At 41.6% G+C, this 20562-nt stretch overlaps 1 protein-coding gene and 1 pseudogene across 2 annotated transcripts; both read right to left on the reverse strand.

Annotated features, from left to right (window-relative positions):
- Positions 1 to 2640: 2640 nt before the first annotated feature.
- LOC311501123 (E3 ubiquitin-protein ligase TRIM21-like) lies at positions 2641 to 4284 on the reverse strand (the record flags this gene model as incomplete). The annotated part of the gene is made up of 1 exon (XM_084562794.1): positions 2641 to 4284. One exon carries the CDS (start codon positions 4282 to 4284, stop codon positions 2641 to 2643), a length of 1644 nt encoding a protein of 547 aa, XP_084418920.1.
- A 5926-nt stretch (positions 4285 to 10210) lies between these two features.
- Positions 10211 to 20562, reverse strand: LOC311506462 (annotated as a pseudogene). The gene is made up of 2 exons: positions 18898 to 20562; positions 10211 to 11475 (listed from the first exon to the last, which is right to left on the reverse strand). The product of its transcript is annotated as an uncharacterized misc_RNA (transcript).

Below are 20562 nucleotides of genomic sequence, written 5' to 3' on the forward strand. Positions count from 1 at the left end.
TCGTTTTGACAAGGTTAGCAGGATAATCAGGGTAGGACCCAAATGCAGGACAGAGCGAGCTGAAGCAGGAGTTGGCAACACAAGTATTTAATGAAAAAAAAACAAAACAAGACAAAACAGAAAGTGCTGCAGAGTCGGCAGGTAATCCAAGCTTTACCAGACAAAACCACTGGGAGACAAGAATATGGCAGGGTGACAAGTAAAGTGACAAGTATCCATGAGACAAGTATAGTGGTCCTTGTACACCTGAGCCATGGTGAGGGACATGCTGGCCAGGCCACTGTTGTTGATGAGCAGGTAGAAGGCCTGGCTTGGCAGCAGAGCCATCTGGTTCCTGAGAGAAGACAAGAGATATGGACATTAAAACAAGCACCATGGGACGCCGTTGATCAGCTGCTCCAGCCCACGTTCCTTTTGGATTTCTAGGAATTTAAAATTCCTGCATGTACAATCATGGAATACCACTATCCCACAATGCATTGCTCAGCTCCATGAACAACGACGTGTTAATATGATATGACTAAAATAACTAAATTCACTCTAACACTGAACAGCAGCTATTTCAGGTGGAAGGAAAGACTAAATGGGATCTAGGAGTGACCAGAGCAATTTCTCAGAATGGTTTCTCGACTCGAAGTTTAATGTACGGAAACGAGTATATAGCCAATATTTTTCCTTCAGCCAGTCTCTCTCTACGTTCTCGTCCTGAGAAGGTGGGGGTGTTAGTGGATTATGACGAGAGAAAAAAGTGACAAAGAAAAGACTTAGCAAATTTAAGTTCATCTCCAACCTTTACTAAGATCTCAAACATGTCAGCCTGATGTTTAGAGAGACGTGTCTACAGTCATGTTCAGTATATCCATGCAAAGTCATTTTAAATATAACATTTAAAGAAATTATTATTGTTTAAAGGGCGGCACAGTGGTGAGGTGGTTAGTACTGATGCCTCAAAGCGAGAAGGTCCCTTGTTCGAACCATGGGCCGACTGGTTCCTTTCTGTGTGGAGTTTGCATGTTCTCCCTGTGTCTGCGTGGGTTCTCTACTCCAGCTTCCTCCCACCATCCAAAGACGGATTAATTGGTGATTCTAAATTGGCCGTAGGTGTGAGTGTGAATGGTTGTCTGTCTCTCTGTGTTAGCCCTGAGATACACTGGCGACCTGTCCAGGGTGTACCCCTCGTCTCGCCCGATGACAGCTGGGATAGGCTCCAGCAGACCCTGCAACCCTTCACAGGAACAAGCGGTTACAGAAGAAGCATGAATGAATGAATTATTGTTTAAAATGTAACATCATTTTATCAAATATCTGCTTCGGGATGGCCAGGAGGTGGAGACAGAGACCGGGGTAAACAGATAGATCAGGTGTTCAGCCAGAAGGCAAAGAAAATGACCAAGATATTTTAAGTTGGCCCAGGGACAGAGCATGGGGCCCAGATAGTTCAGGGGGTTGGCTCGGAGGGAGAGCAGACTGGAGAGGTCATATTTGAAGACCATCAGGAGGCTGGTCAGGAGGCTGGCAGCAGTGAGGATACAGAACAGAGAGATTCAAAATGTTGAAGCTGATTCATTTAAGTAGAGAAAGCAGCTCATTCAAACACACTTCTTCATAATTCAGGGATAGAGAATAAGTCCTGGGAGCAAAGAATAACCTGATATATTGAAGGATTCAGAAGCAAGATTAAAGTAGATATCACTTAATGTTTTGGCTGAGTGCTGTATATAAACATAGAAATAAAAGTCTTCTTACTCACAACAATAGTACTTAATCAATGAACACCAGGCATCATGGGAAGACCACCAGCAAAACTACAAGAAGGTTCAGTGACGATGTGACCATGGTTCAGTTCAACAAATTATAACATACATCAAAAAGAACATTTATAAACTTAACCATAAACATAGAGACGGTGTCTGCCTCCTGAACCCAAACTGGGAGCTGGTTCCACAGGAGATGGAAAGACTGTATAAAGCTGCAGCATCTGAAGTATAGCCACATGAAGGAACAATACACTCTGACACGCATGAGGACACTTGTAGAACTATATGTGAACTCTATACTTGTATGTACAAGTATTTAGATGATATCACAGGATACTGTTTTATCTGTACATGTTACATCTGTTTTCAGAAATATTTCTGAGCAAAAACTGGTGAATGAAACCATCTTAAAGGTGGTGACACCAGAAAGAAACATAGTTGACACAACCCAGTACACATCTCTTGGCCTTTAATTTTAGCTCATTTTACAATCATCACAAATTACACACGTGTTTTTCATGATGGATCCATAACTGGGTGTTACAGGGTGAAGAGTTTCACGAATCAACAGTGAAAAAACATTAAAACAAGTAAAAGGTAAAAGTCCAACAACCATTAAATCTATACTGATGAACTGAAGAATGAAGGAATGAACACATTAATGAAAGAAAACATGTTGATATGAACATTTTTACCATAATTCACAATAAAATCTTTTATTCTAGAATAATCAGTTTGTACCGTATCTCTCTAATCCATTGATATCTTTGTGTTCACACCTGTATCAGTATTGTAGTATTAAAGCATATATGTACAGAGTGTGAATAAAGTGTGAACATCAATAAGTTCATTCATTCATCTCAAAGCTTCATCATTAAATGGATCAGGCAGTTTGATTGACAGGACAGATGATCAGAGGTGCAGAGTTTTTACCACCATGATTCAGACCAGGACAGAAGTATGGGTAAAGTTTGTCAGTGAAGGAGCAGCCAGTAAAGGAGTAGATAAGAGCTGCAGTATCTACATCATGAAAGGAGACCAGACCCTCCTCATAATCCACAAACACCCCCACCTTCTCAGGACGAGAACCAAGAAAGAGACTGACTGGAGGACCAGCAAAAGCTTTGTATTCATTTCCATTTCTCAAACTTACAGTCCATAAACCATTCTGAGGTCTCAGTTTGATTTCTTCCTTCCTATTGATTGACTCTCTGGCCACTCCTAGATTCCAGTCAGTCTTTCCTTTAACTTGAACCTGAAAGTAAAATCTACCTGAAGAGAAACTCTTCTTTCCTAAAACAAAACCAAAATACGAAAATCTCTCTGGGTTGTCTGGAAGATTCTTCCTCACATCACTATGATTCACTTGTTTTTCATCATCAGACAGGATGAGTTTAGGATGTGCTGTATCAGGATCAAGAGTCACATCCACTGCATACTGCTGGAGCCTCTTCAGCTCAGCCTCAATCAGCTTCTTCATGTCTTTACTGAGTGTCTCCTCCAGCTGAGTCACAGCTCTCACCACAGTCCCCTCATATGATGGTGGATGGACGCTGACCTCTGTCCAGTCCTTGGTGGGTGGAGCAGCTTTCAGGGAGGACAAGCTTTGGAGGAGGTGGAGGTGGTCTTCAGAGTGTGAGAGCTGCTTTATCTCAGAGCTCCTCTTCATCAGCTCAGAGACTTCCTGTTCCAGATCTTTGATGAAACCTTCAGCCTGTTTCTCTCTTGTTTTCTGTTTGTCTTCGATCTCCTTTATGAGCTGGTTCAGGCCTCTCTCAACAGACTCCTTCAGAGCAGTGAAGACATGAACACCTTCTGCTTTCTCTCTGTCTGCAGCATCTTTACTCATCTTCACTGACTCCTTCATCTCCTCAATCTTCAGTCGTCTCTTCTGGATCATCTGCTGAATTTCATCCTCTGTCTTCCCCAGCTCTGCCTTCTTTCCTTCATATTCTTCTTTCAGAGGAACAAACTCATGTAACTTGTGGTCTAAAACAGAGCAGAGCATGCAGACACATGTCTGGTCGGTCTTACAGAACAGCTCCAGAGGTTTATCATGCTTCCTACACATCCTGTCTTCCAGGTTGTCCACAGGGTGGATCAGCTGATGTCTTTTCAGACCTGACATTGTCAGATGAGGCTCCAGGTGAGAGTCACAGTAGGAGAGCAGACACACCAGGCAGGACTTCAGGGCCTTCAGTTTGGTTCCAGTGCAGACGTCACAGAGAACTTCTCCTGGTTTGGCAGCTTGTTGCTCTGAGCTGCTGCTGCTGGCTTTCTGTTGAGCTTCATGTCTGAACTGAGCAACCATCTCATTGATGAAAGTGTTGATCTTCAGCTGAGGTCTAGTGTGAAACATCTCTTTACATAGGGGACACTTGCATAAGTCACTCGTATCCCAGTGTTGAGTGATGCAGTGTTTGCAGAAGTTGTGTCCACATGATGTAGTGACTGGATCAGTGAACACATCCAGACAGATGGAGCACAGAAACTGATCTTCAGCTCTCAGACATCTGGCAGCAGACATGTCTACACACTGACAACAAGAGAGAACGAGAGAAAAAACACAGTTTAAGTAGAGATTTATTGATTATTGATGAGTTATTGAGCTGGTGGAGCCCCTTCAGCATGCATTTAACCTGAGCCTACACCCCTGCAGTGGAAGACATCCTGCATCATCCATGTCCCTAAGAAGTCACACCTGAGGGAGATGAACAACTATAGAGCAGTCACCCTGACATCCAGCATCATGAGAGGCTGCTGCTCCATCACATCAGGCCCCAGGTCCGTCATGCTCTCTACTCACTGCAGTTTGCGTACCAGGAGAAGGTGGAGGTGGAGGATGCCATCCTCTACCTGCTCCACCACACTCTGTCACACTTGGATAGGGGGAATGCTGCTGCGAGGATCATGCTTTTTTACTTTTCCATAACATTCAACACCATCCAGCCCCTGTTATTGAGGACCAAGCTAACAGAGATAGGAGTGGACTTACAACTCACTTCCTGGATAGTGGACTATAGGGGTGCAACGGATCAAAAAACTCACGGTTCGGATGGTTTTTCGGATCAGCAAAAAAAAAAAAAAAAAAAACACAAGACAAATAAACATACGTTTTGTCTTTTTGTTTATTAACACTTTTAAATTATTAAATTAAAATGTATAAAAATCAACTTAAAGTGCACAAGGCATAATAACTTCTTTTTAACATAATTAATGAAAAACAACTTAAAGTGTAACATAAAAAGGCATATCTCGCGTTTTCACTCCTGTCAGGGGTTATGTCGCTTCAAATGCGTAGCCATGCTTGATGTGTTTCCACTGTCATATGGCTACACACCGTCACGGTCTTATCATTGACTGTATATGGGTTTTATCCAATTATATTTGACAGGGAAGCCAAAATGCTCCCATACAGGGGATTTAAATGACGCGGGGCGTTCAAGCTCCTCCGTTCCTCCGGTCGCCATGACCACGCTGTGTGTGGACTGAACATGCGCACAACTTTTTTTTTTTTTTTTTTTTTTTTTTTTGCATAAATCAATCCGCGGATCACGTGTGTGCCAAACCGAAGATATTGATCCGAACGGATCACGGATCAATGATGATCCGTTGCACCACTAGTGGACTATCTCACTGGGAGTCCTCAGATACAAACTGATACAGAAGGAGGACTCTGTGGTAGGGAGGGACAGAGCTGGAGTCCCTGACATCAGTGGTAGATGAAAGGATCTTGAACAAACTCTGGTCCATCATGAACAATGTCCACCACCCTCTACAGCAGTGTTTTTCAACCACTGTGCCGTGGCACACTAGTGTGCCGTGAGAGATCGTCAGGTGTGCCGTGGGAAATTACCCAGTTTTGCCTAATTGATCTAAAAAACATTTTTTGAAAACTAATTAATTAGACTATGTAAGATATATAAGACTTTTTTCTTTGTCTTCATTTGATTCCTACTGAAGACACTTAGAAAAATAACTTTATATTGTTAATAAAGGCTACATAGAGTTTCATTTTTTTAACATTTGCGGTTGGTGGAGTGCCTTGTGATTTTTCAATGAAAAAAAATGGACCTTGGCTCAAAAAAGGTTGAAAAACACTGCTCTACAGGACACCATAGTCAGATAGAGAAGCTCGTTCAGTGACAGGCTGCTGTCTCTGTCCTGCTCCATGGACAGGTTGAGGAGGACGTTTGTCCCTCAGGACATAAGACTCTACAACGCCTCCCTGTGAGGAACCAACTTGACTGTGGTTATATATATAGTTATTTCATTTCATTTCATTTCATACCTTTATTTAAACTCGTTAGTACACTGAGGCGAGCCTCATTTACAGTGCAGACGAGAGTACAAAGCAAAACAAACAAAATACACAACAGATATACACAATAAAATACCATAAAGAACAGAATGAAAAAAAGGATCATCATTAATTTAATGTTAATGTTAATTTGCAGTTTCATTTAATTTCACTTGATTTAATCTGACAGAGTCAGTATGAAGTGGAAAGAGTGGAACTACCTGTTGGACTGAAGGTCCAAGTTTTGATGTTGGTTGTTTAAACACAGTAAATATTATCAGCTGTACTCACCAGTATTTGAGTCAGATGTTGAGAAAGAACAGATGAACTCAGTTGAATTTTCTTCAGACAGAAACACAGAGATTCGTCTGGACTGCAGCTCTGCCGTCGCTCTGACAAGGTTTGACTTTCATGTCATGAAAGTCACGTAGAATCTGGTCTTCGACCACTTCCTCTGACTGCAGCTCTGTTTGCTTCCTTCTTCAATTTCAGACGTGATCAGTTTAAAATGAAGTGAGATTTTTTTGTGGTGTTACTCTATTGTAGCTCATTAAAAAGTCTGTAAATGTGTTGGGGTGGTGGTGGTGGTGGTGGTGGTGGGGGGGGGGGGTGCTCCAATTATTTTACTGGCCTGTGTAACTGTTATTATTATATTGATGGTGAGTATGGATTCAATAAGAGACTGATAAACCAGAGTTAAGACATGGATGCTGACATTGAAGGTCCTTTGCTTCCTCAGCAGGTGGAGGCACTGTTGAGTTTTTTTGAATATGGTGTCTGCATGCTGGAAAAAGGAGAGGCAGTTGTCCAGATCAGTTCCCAGGTATTTGGAGGACTCAACCTGCTCCACAAGCTGACCCTGGATGCCAAGTGGTTGAAAAAAGTGGTTGCTAACTCTCCTCTGCCCCCACAACACAGCTCCTCTGTTTTGGAGACATTTAACTCCAGAGAGAGCTGGTTAAATGTCTGGGCCAGGCTGCCGAGAGTCGTGGAGAGTCCTGGGCCCGTATTCCTAAAGATTTTGTAAATCCTCTCAGAGAGAAGGGTTCTTTCTTAGGTCTCTTGAAGGGTTTGTTATACCTTTTGAATGTCTCGTTAGGGCACCACCTCCTGTTATCGTAGAAGGAACACGGTTTAAGTTAATTTATCAGTCTCAATGAAATATATTTAATAACTAAAGGAATGCATTCTTAACACAATTTATACCATATATTCTCTGCCGTGAAATAACGTCACAAACTACTTCTTAAGTGTGAATGAAAATGTATTTATTGAAGTGACAGCTATGAAGAAATGAGGTACTAATAAGATATATGCACATACACTATATTACCAAAAGTATTCGCTCACCTGCCTTTACTCATTCTATGAACTGAAGTGCCATCCCATTCCTAACTCATAGAATTCAATATGATGTCGGTCCACCTTTTGCAGCTATTACAGCTTCAACTCTTCTGGGAAGACTGTCCACAAGGTTGAGGAGAGTGTTTATAGGAATTTTTGACCATTCTTCCAAAAGCGCATTGGTGAGGTCACACACTGATGTTGGTCGAGAAGGCCTGGCTCTCAGTCTCCGCTCTAATTCATCCCAAAGGTGTTCTATCGGGTTCAGGTCAGGACTCTGTGCAGGCCAGTCAAGTTCATCCACACCAGACTCTGTCATCCACGTCTTTATGGACCTTGCTTTGTGCACTGGTGCACAGTCATGTTGGAAGAGGAAGGGGCCCGCTCCAAACTGTTCCCACAAGGTTGGGAGCATGGAATTGTCCAAAATGTTTTGGTATCCTGAAGCATTCAATGTTCCTTTCACTGGAACTAAGGGGCCAAGCCCAGCTCCTGAAAAACAACCCCATACCATAATTCCTCCTCCACCAAATTTCACAGTTGGCACAATGCAATCTGAAATGTACCGTTCTCCTGGCAACCTCCAAACCCAGACTCGTCCATCAGATTGCCAGATGGAAAAGCGTGATTCATCACTCCAGAGAACGCGTCTCCACTGCTCTAGAGGCCAGTGGCGGCGTGCTTTACACCATTGCATCCGACGCCTTGCATTGCACTTGGTGATGTGTGGCTTGGCTGCAGCTGCTCGGCCATGGAAACCCATTCCATGAAGCTCTCTGCGTACTGTACTTGGGCTAATCTGAAGGTCACATGAAGTTTGTAGCTCTGTAGCAATTGACTGTGCAGAAAGTCGGCGACCTCTTTGCACTATGCGCTTCAGCATCCGCTGACCCCTCTCCGTCACTTTACGTGGCCTACCACTTCGTGGCTGAGTTGCTGTTTTTCCCAAACGCTTCCATTTTGTTATAATAGAGCTGACAGTTGACTGTGGAATATTTAGGAGCGAGGAAATTTCACGACTGGATTTGTTGCACAAGTGGCATCCTATGACAGTTCCACGCTGGAATTCACTGAGCTCCTGAGAGCGGCCCATTCTTTCACAAATGTCTTGTTTCACAGTCTGCATGCCTGAGTGCTTGAATTTATACACCTGGGGCCAGGCCAAGTGATTAGAACACCTGATTCTGATCATTTGAATGGGTGAGCGAATACTTTTGGTAATATAGTGTATGTGCACAAGTCAAATAGAATGGATATTATGAGACCTGAAATAACAAATTAGGAGTGTTTGCGGAGTGATGGTGGAGAAAGGATATGTATTATGGCTTAAACTAACAGGAGTGTGTTTACTATGACATCTGATGTGATCAAACTTCTCTAAAAGATATTAATGGGGAGTTTCAAAGTAATGACACCAACTCTTGGTCTCAAGCGGGTAACAGCAGCAGAAAGATTCTGTCTACTTTTTGTAGAGATTTCTCAGCAGAGGACCAGGCCCTGGTGAAGGGTCGACTCCTCTGGGACAGTGTTGTTGCTATGGCGACAGTCTTGGTTTCTTCATCCATGGAAGAGATATTGGGGCTTGTTCTGACGTCCCCAGACTAACTACACTGACGAACTTATAAAAACGACGAGTGTTAACCGAGGCTGGCATTCTTACTTGGTACTTTGGCGCGCAGAATAGAAAAATTAATAAAACTTAAAAATTAAAGTTTACAACACAAATTGTGCGTTAAAAAAAATTCTGATGTGAAACAACATAGCTTGGAAACTGCTGCAGACAAATATCCCAGTTTTTGTTAAATAGACAAAGTTACGAACTATAAAAATGCTAATAAATATGCAAAGAAGAAGACGAAGAAAACTAAAAAGCTAACACTAAAGAGGAGCTAAGAGAGACAAGTGGGGCAGGTTTTGGATTGGGTTTCCAGATTCTTTGCGTGGAAAGAGATGGCAACGCCTATAGTTATTTGTTTAAAGATATCATGTTACCTGATCTTCTTAACCTACTTTATATTAACTAATCTAATTATTCCATCATTCACCATGGTTCGTTTGCAATGTTTTTGCCTATGCAGCAACATTCAACATTAGAAAATGACATATCTGAATGACAAAATCAAAATAACTTATAAGCATCAGTAAATTAATAACATCAGGTTCTTCCTTATAGGAGATACTTTGCTAATAAAGGAAAGGTTATGGTCTCTATTTCAATAGTTATAGCTACTGTTAGTATAAGATCATACATAAGGTTCAACACACTTTAATTCTAACAATGGTTTAAAAGAATAAGGATAGCCATTTGAGGGCACTGTTGATCCATCTTACTTGTGGAACAATTATTTGAATTTGGCTAGATCATCTAAATTTTATTGTAAGGATCAAAATCATCTCATTGTGATTTGCACTACCTGACAAACAATGTTAATGGTGGTGGCACCACAAAGAAACACAGTTGACACAACCCAGTACACATCTCATGGACTTTAATTGTAGCTCATTTTTCAATCATCATAAATTACACACGTGTTTTTCATGATAGATCCATCACTGGGTGTTACAGGGTGAAGAGATTCATGAATCAACAGTGAAAAAAACATTAAAACAAGTAAAAGGTAAAAGTCCAACAACCATTGAATCTATACTGATGAACTGAAACGTGAAGGAATGAACACATTAATGAAAGAAAATAAGTTGATATGATTTTACCATAATTCACAATAAAATCTTTTTATTCCAGAATAATCAGTTTGTACCGTATCTCTCTGATCCACTGATATCTTTGTGTTCACAGCTGTACCAGTATTGAAGTATTAAAGCATATATGTACAGAGTGTGAATAAAGTGTGAAGATCAATAAGTTCATTCATTCATCTCAAAGCTTCATCATTAAATGGATCAGACAGTTTGATTGACAGGACAGATGATCAGAGGTGCAGAGTTTTTACCACCATCATTGACACAGGGACTGAAGTATGGGTAAAGTTTGTCAGTGAAGCAGCAGCCAGTAAAGGAGTAGATAAGAGCTGCAGTATCTACATCATGAAAGGAAATCAGACCCTCCTCATAATCCACAAACACCCCCACCTTCTCAGGAGGAGAACGAAGAGAGAGACGCACTGGAGGACCAGCAAGCGCTTTGTATTTATTTCCTTTTCTCAACCTTATATTCCAGAAACCATTCTTAGGTCTCAGTTTGATTTTTACCTTCCTGTTGACTGACTCTCTGGCCACTCCTAGATTCCATTTAGTCTTTTCTTTAACTTGAACCTGAAAGTAAAATCTACCTGAAGAGAAACTCTTCTTTCCTAAAACACTAACACGTGTAGAAAATCTCTCTGGTTTGTCTGGAAGCTTCTTCCTCGCGTCTCCACAGCGAACTTGTTTTCCATCAACAGACAGGATGAGTTCAGGATGTGCTGTATCAGGATCAAGAGTCACATCCACTGCATACTGCTGGACCCTCTTCAGCTCAGCCTCAAGCAGCTTCTTCATGTCTTTACTGAGTGTCTCCTCCAGCTGAGTCACAGCTCTCACCACAGTCCCCTCATATGATGGTGGACGGACGCTGACCTCTGTCCAGTCCTTGGTGGGTGGAGCAACTTTCAGGGAGGAGAAGCTTTGGAGGATGTGGAGGTGGTCTTCAGAGCGTGAGAGCTGCTCCACCTCAGAGCTCCTCTTCATCAGCTCAGAGACTTCCTGCTCCAGATGTCTGATGAAACCTTCAGCCTGTTTCTCTGTTGTTTTCTGTTTGTCTTCGATCTCCTTTATGAGCTGGTTCAGGCCTCTCTCAACAGACTCCTTCAGAGCAGTGAAGACCTGAACACCTTCTGCTTTCTCTCTGTCTGCAGCATCTTTACTCATCTTCACTGACTCTTTCATCTCCTGAATCTTCAGACGTCTCTTCTGGATCATCTGCTGAATTTCATCCTCTGTCTTCAATTTGGTTCTAGTGCAAACGTCACAGGGAACTTCTCCTGGTTTGGCTTCATGTTGAGATTCTTGTCTGAACTGAGCAACCATCTCCCTGATGAAAGTATTGATGGCTAGTTCAGGTCTTGTCTTAAATACCTTATTACACATTGGACACTTGTACAGGTTATTATGACCCCAGTGTTGAGTGATGCAGTGTTTGCAGAAGTTGTGTCCACATGATGTAGTGACCGGATCAGTGAACACATCCAGACAGATGGAGCACAGAAACTGATCTTCAGATCTCAGACATCTGGCAGCAGACATGTCTACACACTGACAACAAGACAGAAAGAGAGAAAAAACACAGTTTAAGTAGAGATTTATTGATTATTGATGAGTTATTGAACTTCTAAAGAAACATGCTGTTTCTTCCACAGTCACTTTCGCTCAGGTGAGCAGACAACTAAGGAGGCTGCATCCATGAAAAGAAGCTGGCACAGACATAGCGTCCCCTCGATTACTCAGGGCCTGTGCTTCTGAGCTGGGGGAACCCATTCAGCATGCATTTAACCTGAGCCTACACCTTAAAAGGTTCCCCTGAAGTGAAAGACATCCTGCATCATCCCTGTCCCTAAGAAGTTACACCTGAGGGAGATGAATGACTACAGACTAGTCGCCCTGACATCCAGCATCATGAAGACTATGGACAGGCTGCTGCTCCATCACATCAGGCCCCAGGTCCGTCACACTCTCAACCAACTGCAGTTTGAGTACCAGGAAAAGGTAGAGGTGGAGGACGCCATCCTCTACCTGCTCCACCACACTCTGTCACACTTGGACAGGGGGAATGCTGCTGCGAGGATCATGTTTTTTGACTTTCCCTGTGCATTCAACACCATCCAGCCCCTGTTACTGAGGAACAAGCTAACAGAGAGGGTAGGAGTGGACTTACAACTCATTTCCTGGGTAGTGGACTATCTCACTGGGAGACCTCAGTATGTCAGGTTGGGGAACTGCACGTCCAGGACTTTCGTCAGCAGCACTGGAGCACCACAGGGTTCTGTGCTCTCCCCTGTGCTATTCACCCTGTACACCTCGGACTTCAACTACAACACAGAGTCATGTCACCTGCAGAAGTTCTCAGATGATACTTGCAGGAGTACAAGAATCTGGTGAACAACTTCATCTCATGGTGCAAAGAGAACCATCTTCTGATCAATACAGCTAAAACCAAAGAGACAGTAGTGGATTTCTGGAGGTCCAGGCCTCACCTGAAGCCTGTAACCATCAACGTGGAGTGTGTAGAGGTGGTTCAGACCTATAAGTACCTGGGGCTACATCTGGATCACAAACTGGACTGGTCAGCTAACATAGACTCAGTATACAAAAAAGGTCAGACATCTCTATTTCCTCAGGAGAATAAGGTGGTTTAATATCTGATTTGAACTGCTGGAGGAGGAGTACAGGAGCCTGGTCGCGGACTTCATGAGGTGGTGTAGGTCCAACCATCTGCAGCTGAACACCTCCAAGACCAAGGAGATGGTGGTGGACTTCAGAAGGAAGAAATCACATCTCCAACCTGTGTCCATCAACGGGGTCGATGTGGAGGTGGTCAGGACTTACAAATATCTGGGGCTGCAGCTGGACGACAGGCTGGACTGGACTACGAACATGGACACACTCCACAGGAAAGGACAGAGTCGTCTGTACTTCCTGAGAAGGCTGGGGTCCTTCAACGTCTGCAAAAAACTGCTGCAGATGTTTTACCAGTCTGTGGTGGCCAGCGTCCTCTTCTATGCTGTGGTTTGCTGGGGAGGAAGCAGCAAGAAGAGGGACGCTGCTCGACTGGACAGACTGGTGAGGAGGGCTGGCTCAGTGGTGGGCACAGAGCTGGACTCTCTGGTGACAGTGGCAGAGAGAAGAACCCTGGACAAACTGCTCTCCATACTGGACAACACCCACCACCCTCTGCACAACACCTTCATCAGGCAGAGGAGTGTGTTCAGCGACAGGTTGCTGTCTCAATCCTGCTCCACCAACAGACTGAAGAACTCTTTCATCCCCCTGGCCATCAGGCTGTACAACAGCTCTCAGTGATGGCAGGAGACACAATAGACATATCTTTTTGCACCACTTACTGGACACTCTGTCATTGCCATGTCTGTCTACCTCTGCTACATGTGGTGACTGTGATTTTCATTCATTTATTCATTTCATCAAATTTGTTTACAAACTAATTTAATTGCACACAGTCCTCCCCATTTGTAGCTCTCATATTTATATAAAAAAAAAACTTCTACTTCTACTGGTCACTTTATATTTTTAACATAGTTTATAGTTGTATAAAACATTTTATTTCTATTTTTTATATAGTTTTTGTATTGTATGTTCAATGTATGTTACTGCTACTGGATGCTTGAATTTCCCTCGGGATTAATAAAGTATCTATCTATCTATCTATCTATCTATCTATCTGGACATGTTCTACCAGACTATTGTTGCCAGTGTCCTCTTCTACGCTGTGGTGTGCTGGGGAGGCAGCACAAAGAAGGACACCTCACGGCTGGACAAACTGATACAGAAGGAGGACTCTATTGTAGGGACAGAGCTGGAGTCCCTGACATCAGTGGTAGATGAAAGGACCTTGAACAAACTCTGGTCTATCATGAACAATGTCCACCACCCTCTACAGGACACCACAGACAGACAGAGAAGCTCTTTCAGTGACAGGCTGCTGTCTCTGTCCTGGTCCATGGACAGGTTGAGGAGGACGTTTGTCCCTCAGGACATAAGACTCTACAACACCTCCCTGTGAGGAACCAACTGGACTGTGGTTATATATATAGTTATATTATTATTCCATATCTGTTTCTATGTGATGAAGCTACTGGACACTGAATTTCCCTCTGGATAAATAAACGATCTATCTATCTATTTATCTATCTACAGTTTAATTTAATTTCACTTGATTTAATATGACAGCGTAAGTATGAATTGGAAAGAGTGGAACTTCCTGTTGGACTGAAGGTCTAAGTTTTGATGCTGGTTGTTAAAACACAGTAAATATTATCAGCTGTACTCACCAGTATTTGAGTCAGATGTTGAGAAAGAACAGATGAACGCAGTTGAATTTTCTTCAGACAGAAACACAGAGATTCGTCTGGACTGCAGCTCTGCTGTCGCTCTGACAAAGTTTGACTTTCATTTCAGGAAAGTCACGTAGAATCTCTGACCACTTCCTCTGACTGCAGCTGTGTTTGTCACGGTTTGTTTCCTGCTTCAAGTTCAGACGTGATCAGTTTAAAATGAAGTGACAGTTTTTACTCATTTTACTTTCTTTAGTTTATTGCAGCTCATAAAAAGTCTGTAAATGTGTTTGTTTTTCAATCCTTATCATCTGCAGCCGGTGAGACATTTATTTTCTTTGATAATTTATTGATTGATCAGTGTACAAAATATTTATGGTATTTTAGTTTTTAGCTCTTTTTGTTTTCTGGGTGTAATAGTGGATCCTTGAAATGTTTGCCTGATGGCAGCATCGGAAAGCAGTTGGGGGGGGGTCTTTGTGATCATGGATTCCCTGGTCACAGACCGACTGTACAGTTATCAGAGGAGTGGGGGAGGGGTGGGGGCTCCAATGATTTTACTGGCCTAGGTATCATTATAAGTACAAGTGTTTAGATGATATTGCAGCATATTGTGTTATGTATTTGTGACATGTACAAATATGTATGGTCACAAATTTTTGAGTGATTATATTTTATATGTTTTTGTATAAAAAAATGAGACCGATTTAATGTTTTTCTATGGGTTGTAGCAGAGTGCACGTCTCTAACTCCACCACAAGGGGGAGTATCCCCGCTAGTGAGCGCTAATTGTGTTACGCAGCATCAGTCAGGCTAACGTTCCTCAGACCGCTAACAGGCCTCTATGAGGACCGCACTGATGACTCCTGTCCTGTCTCTTCATTTCCTGTGTAAACAGGTTAGTAAAGTGTGTTAACTGACCACAGTTCATGTATAAAGGCTGTTAAAACTCTTTTGGATGTGTGAATGAAGTCTGCTGATGGAGAAACTAGGTCGTAAACTGTGAGAAACAACAACAGAAAAAGTTTTAATTTCTCCCATAGAGAACAACAATAGAAAATGGCGGCCTGTCGACATTTTCAATCGTTTTTGTGTGGCTCCTGGGCATTTATTTTCATGTCATTTTATGTCTGTATTTAAATTACAACGGGTACCAAGTTAAGGATGAAGCGTAGCATGAGTTGGGTGAGAGTAGTGTTGCCAGCTCCCTGAAAAATAAATAAGGGACACCTCATTGGCAGGGCTGGACCACCTGATTGCCTTCACCCTTCCCGGTGTGGTGAATTTTTTTAGCCCTTATTTGTGTATGTGAAACGATTTTTTAACTATTTGAATCGAACCTGAATTGAATTAGATGCATATCTTTAAGTGATATGAACACGTGGAAAACAAATAATAATAATAATAATAATAATTCAACTGTTTATTTTTAATACAAAATAACAAAATTAAAAGAATAAAATAAATATCTTTCTTAAACAGAAATCTGTCCTGCTTAACTTAAAACTGTATAAATTAATATAAAACAATAGAAAGCAGAACATTCCTCTTGTAATAGTGCAATAGAGGTCTTGATCTCAATGTCCTTTTTTTTATCTGGTTAAATAAAGGTTATAATAATGATAATAAGAAAAGTGCAAATAAAGTTGTTGCTTTTGTTGTCTTCCGGTATCTTCTTTGCAAGCAACAGTACCTCGACCAATGGTCTCATGGGTGCAGACCCCCCCCCCCCCCCAAATTTCTGAAAAACATGAATTGCCCCCCCATAAAAATAACCTAAATTATTCGAAATTGAACGAATGTATTTTCAGACTTCACATTCTTCACATTTTAGATTCACATCTAAAAAGAAATGATTGAAAATTTATTTTTTTTCATTTCATTTTTTATTTGGCACATAAAATACAAAAAATACACTGACAATACGTAATTAAAGACGGTACGAGCATTAAGGCATGCCAGGGAAACCCCAAAAAACCCTCAAGGGGCTTGTATGGGAGGGTTCCCCCAAAGAACATTTAAACTTTAATTAAAAATAAATAAATAAATAAAACAGATGACAAAACAGTAAACAGAAAAAGAAAGAAGAAAAGTAAAAAAAAAAAAAATAATAAAAAAAATAATGGTGATGCTTATTCATAGAGTAATACATTTTTAACAAAAATTTTAAATTCTGTTAAATGGTGCAACAAATAATATTTGACATATATTTCTGACTCCACATATCAATTAATCATGCATAAAGTAGTCCCATACACTGGGAGAAAAGGAAGATGGTGAGAAGAATTGGGGATGAGTAGACACTACATGCCCGAAACCCTTAAAATTATGATTTACTAATATAACAATTAAGTAAGCAGTGATACGCATTTTTTGAATGATATGACGAGCCTCTACGTAGTTGTGATTTATGGTGGCATGGTATGAGTTGCATACTCATACCCCCAATCCTGACATCGGATCTGCACCCCTGATTGGTCACAGAGCAGGAGACGGCCTGGGAATAAGTTTACCGTAAATGTTCATATAAAGCGCCTTGTTATTCATTCATTCCATTGACATTTTACACATTATTTTTGATTCTCATGGTAATACGGGACAAAGTGTGTCCAGTTTCAGCTCAATACGGGACGATTCCGTTTTTCAAGGGACGGTTGACAACCCTAGGTGAGAGTGAATGAATGTGTGTGTTGTTAGATGAATGCTTATGCTAAAGTTACTCATCCAGGTTAAAAGAGTGTTGATGTTGATAAGTAGTTTACATTATTGTTCACATATGAAAGACGTGTTCAAACAGGCAGTAGCATAGTAAAAGCTACGCAATAGAAGTTAAAGTTGTTAAAAGCACGAGTAAATCAGTATTTAGCTGATTAAAACAGTAGAAATGTGACTTTAAGGACACAAACATGTTTTGTAATTTCACTATGTTGTGGGAATATATGTGCAGTTATCATTTAGTTTGTGGTGACTTATGACGCATGTTAAGTGAATGACATAAGTAACAGAGAAATTGATCATATGAAGAAGAATAATAAAGACAGCTAACAGCCTGCTATGAGGAACACGACTGATGACTCCTGTCTCTTCTTTTCCTGTGTAAACAGGTGACTCGTCTCGACGCCTGTAACAAAATTTTGGAGGCACCGCTGGGACCGGAAGACAAAGAAAAGTCTCCACACGCTGACAGCGGAGGAACTCTATGAGGTTGTGAAAATCATCTCACCAACACCTGATCTGGATCCTGTAAGTGCAATTCAGGGCGATGAGGAGAGTTGTGCTGATTACATATGTACTTTTCTGAATTGTAAAACACTGCTTGATTTAGAGGACCAGGGGCCTCATGTACAAAGACTTGCGTGGGTTTCCTTCTAAAACGTGGCGCGCGCTCAGATCTAGAAGCATTTTTCCTTTGTCCAATCAAGCGTACCCGACCCCTCCCCGTCCACGCCCCTTTTAAATATGCAAATTATGTTTAAATTGACCCTGCACCTGAGATTCCCCTCTCTGCCCGATCAGAAAATGAAACCATAAGAATGAGTAAGACGGGGAAAAAAGAAGAACTTCACAGAAAGCGAAGAACGGTAAAAATCCTGCTATGAGAAACGCAACTGATGACTCCCTTGTCTTCTTTTCCTGTGTAAACAAGGTATGTATCTTCTGTGAACATGTGACTCGTCTTGAGGCCTGTTACATAAACATATTCTATATTTTATCACATATAAACATTTGATGAGTTAAATGATTTTGTGTGTGTGTATATATATATATATATATATATATATATATATATATTCATGAACTTGTGTGCTTACTTTTTAAGATTAGGTTGCTTTTAATTTCTGTTTTAAGTGAAGGCTGTTCTCTCACTTTCAATTGTTTGTTTTTCTTCTCTTAAATAATCAAAGATTCAGAGACATCTGAAAACCTGTAAAATGACCATTTAGAAAGGAATTTGCATTGAGACTTATTGAGACTTATTTTACATCTGTTTTTAAAAATATTTCTCAGCAAAACCTGGTGAATGACACCATGTTAAAGGTGGTGACACCAGAAAGAAACATAGTTGACACAACCCAGTACACAGCTCTTGGTCTTTAATTGTAGCTCATTTTACAATCATCACAAATTACACATATGCGTTTTTCATGATGGATCCATCACTGGGTGTTACAGGGTGAAGAGTTTCATGAATCAACAGTGAAAAAACATTAAAACAACCATTAAATCTATACTGATGAATTGAAGAATGAAGGAATGAACACATTAATGAAAGAAAACAAGTTGATATGAATATTTTTACCATAATTCACAACAAAATCTTTTTATTCCAGAATAATCACTTTGTACCGTGTCGCTCTAATCCATTGATATCTTTGTGTTCACAGCTGTACCAGTATTGCAGTATTAAAGCATATATGTACAGAGTGTGAATAAAGTGTGAAGATCAATAAGTTCATTCATTGATCTCAAAGCTTCATCATTAAATGGATCAGACAGTTTGATTGACAGGACAGATGATCAGAGGTGCAGAGTTTTTACCACCATCATTCACACAGGGACTGAAGTATGGGTAAAGTTTGTCAGTGAAGGAGCAGCCAGTAAAGGAGTAGATAAGAGCTGCAGTATCTACATCATGAAAGGACACCAGACCCTCCTCATAATCCACAAACACCCCCATCTTCTCAGGACGAGAACGAAGAGAGAGACTGACTGCAGGATCATCAAGAGCCTTGTATTCATTTCCATTTCTCAACCATACAGTCCAGAATCCATTCTGAGGTCTCAGTTTGATGGCTCCCTTCCTGTTGATTGACTCTCTGGCCACTCCTAGATCCCATTTAGTCTTTCCTTTAACCTGAACCTGAAAGTAAAATCTACCTGAAGAGAAACTCTTCTTTCCTAAAACACATGGACATTTAGAAAGTCTCTCTGGGTTGTCTGGAAGATTCTTTTTCACTCCACCATCATGAACTTGTTTTCCATCATCAGACAGGATGAGTTTAGGATGTGCTGTATCAGGATCAAGAGTCACATCCACTGCATACTGCTGGAGCCTCTTCAGCTCAGCCTCAAGCAGCTTCTTCATGTCTTTACCGAGTGTCTCCTCCAGCTGAGTCACAGCTCTCAACACAGTCCACTCATATGATGGTGGACAGACGCTGACCTCTGTCCAGTCCTTGGTGGGTGGAGAAGCTTTCAGGGAGGAAAAGCTTTGGAGGAGGTGGAGGTGGTCTTCAGAACGTGAGAGCTGCTTTATGTCAGAGCTCCCCTTCATCAGCTCAGAGACTTCCTGTTCCAGACCTTTGATGAAATCTTCAGCCTGTTTCTCTGTTGTTTTCTGTTTGTCTTCAATCTCCTTTATGAGCTGGTTCAGGCCTCTCTCAACAGACTCCTTCAGAGCAGTGAAGACCTGAACACCTTCTGCTTTCTCTCTGTCTGCAGCATCTTTACTCATCTTCACTGACTCTTTCAGCTCCTCAATCTTCAGTCGTCTCTTCTGGATCATCTGCTGAATTTCATCCTCTGTCTTCCCCAGCTCTGCCTTCTTTCCTTCATATTCTTCTTTCAGAGGAACAACCTCATGTTTCTTGTGGTCTAAAACAGAGCAGAGCATGCAGACACATGTCTGGTCGGTCTTACAGAACAGCTCCAGAGGTTTATCGTGCTTTCAACACATCCTGTCTTCCAGGTTGTCCACAGGGTGGATCAGCTGATGTCTTTTCAGGCGTGACACTGTCAGATGAGGTTCCAGGTGAGCGTCACAGTAGGAGAGCAGACACACCAGGCAGGACTTCAGGGCCTTCAGTTTGGTTCCAGTGCAGACGTCACAGAGAACTTCTCCTGGTTTGGCAGCTTGTTGTTCTGAGCTGCTGCTGCTGGCTTTCTGTTGAGCTTCATGTCTGAACTGAGCAACCATCTCACTGATGAAAGTGTTGATCTTCAGCTGAGGTCTAGTGTAGAACATATCTTTACATCGGGGACACTTGCATAAGTCACTGGTATCCCAGTGTTGAGTGATGCAGTGTTTGCAGAAGTTATGTCCACATGGTATAGTGACTGGATCAGTGAACACATCCAGACAGATGGAGCACAGAAACTGATCTTCAGATCTCAGACATCTGGCAGCAGACATGTCTACACACTGACAACAAGAGAG

Source organism: Chelon labrosus, assembly GCF_963514085.1.
Source record: "Chelon labrosus genome assembly, chromosome: 2".
NCBI lineage: Eukaryota > Metazoa > Chordata > Actinopteri > Mugiliformes > Mugilidae > Chelon > Chelon labrosus.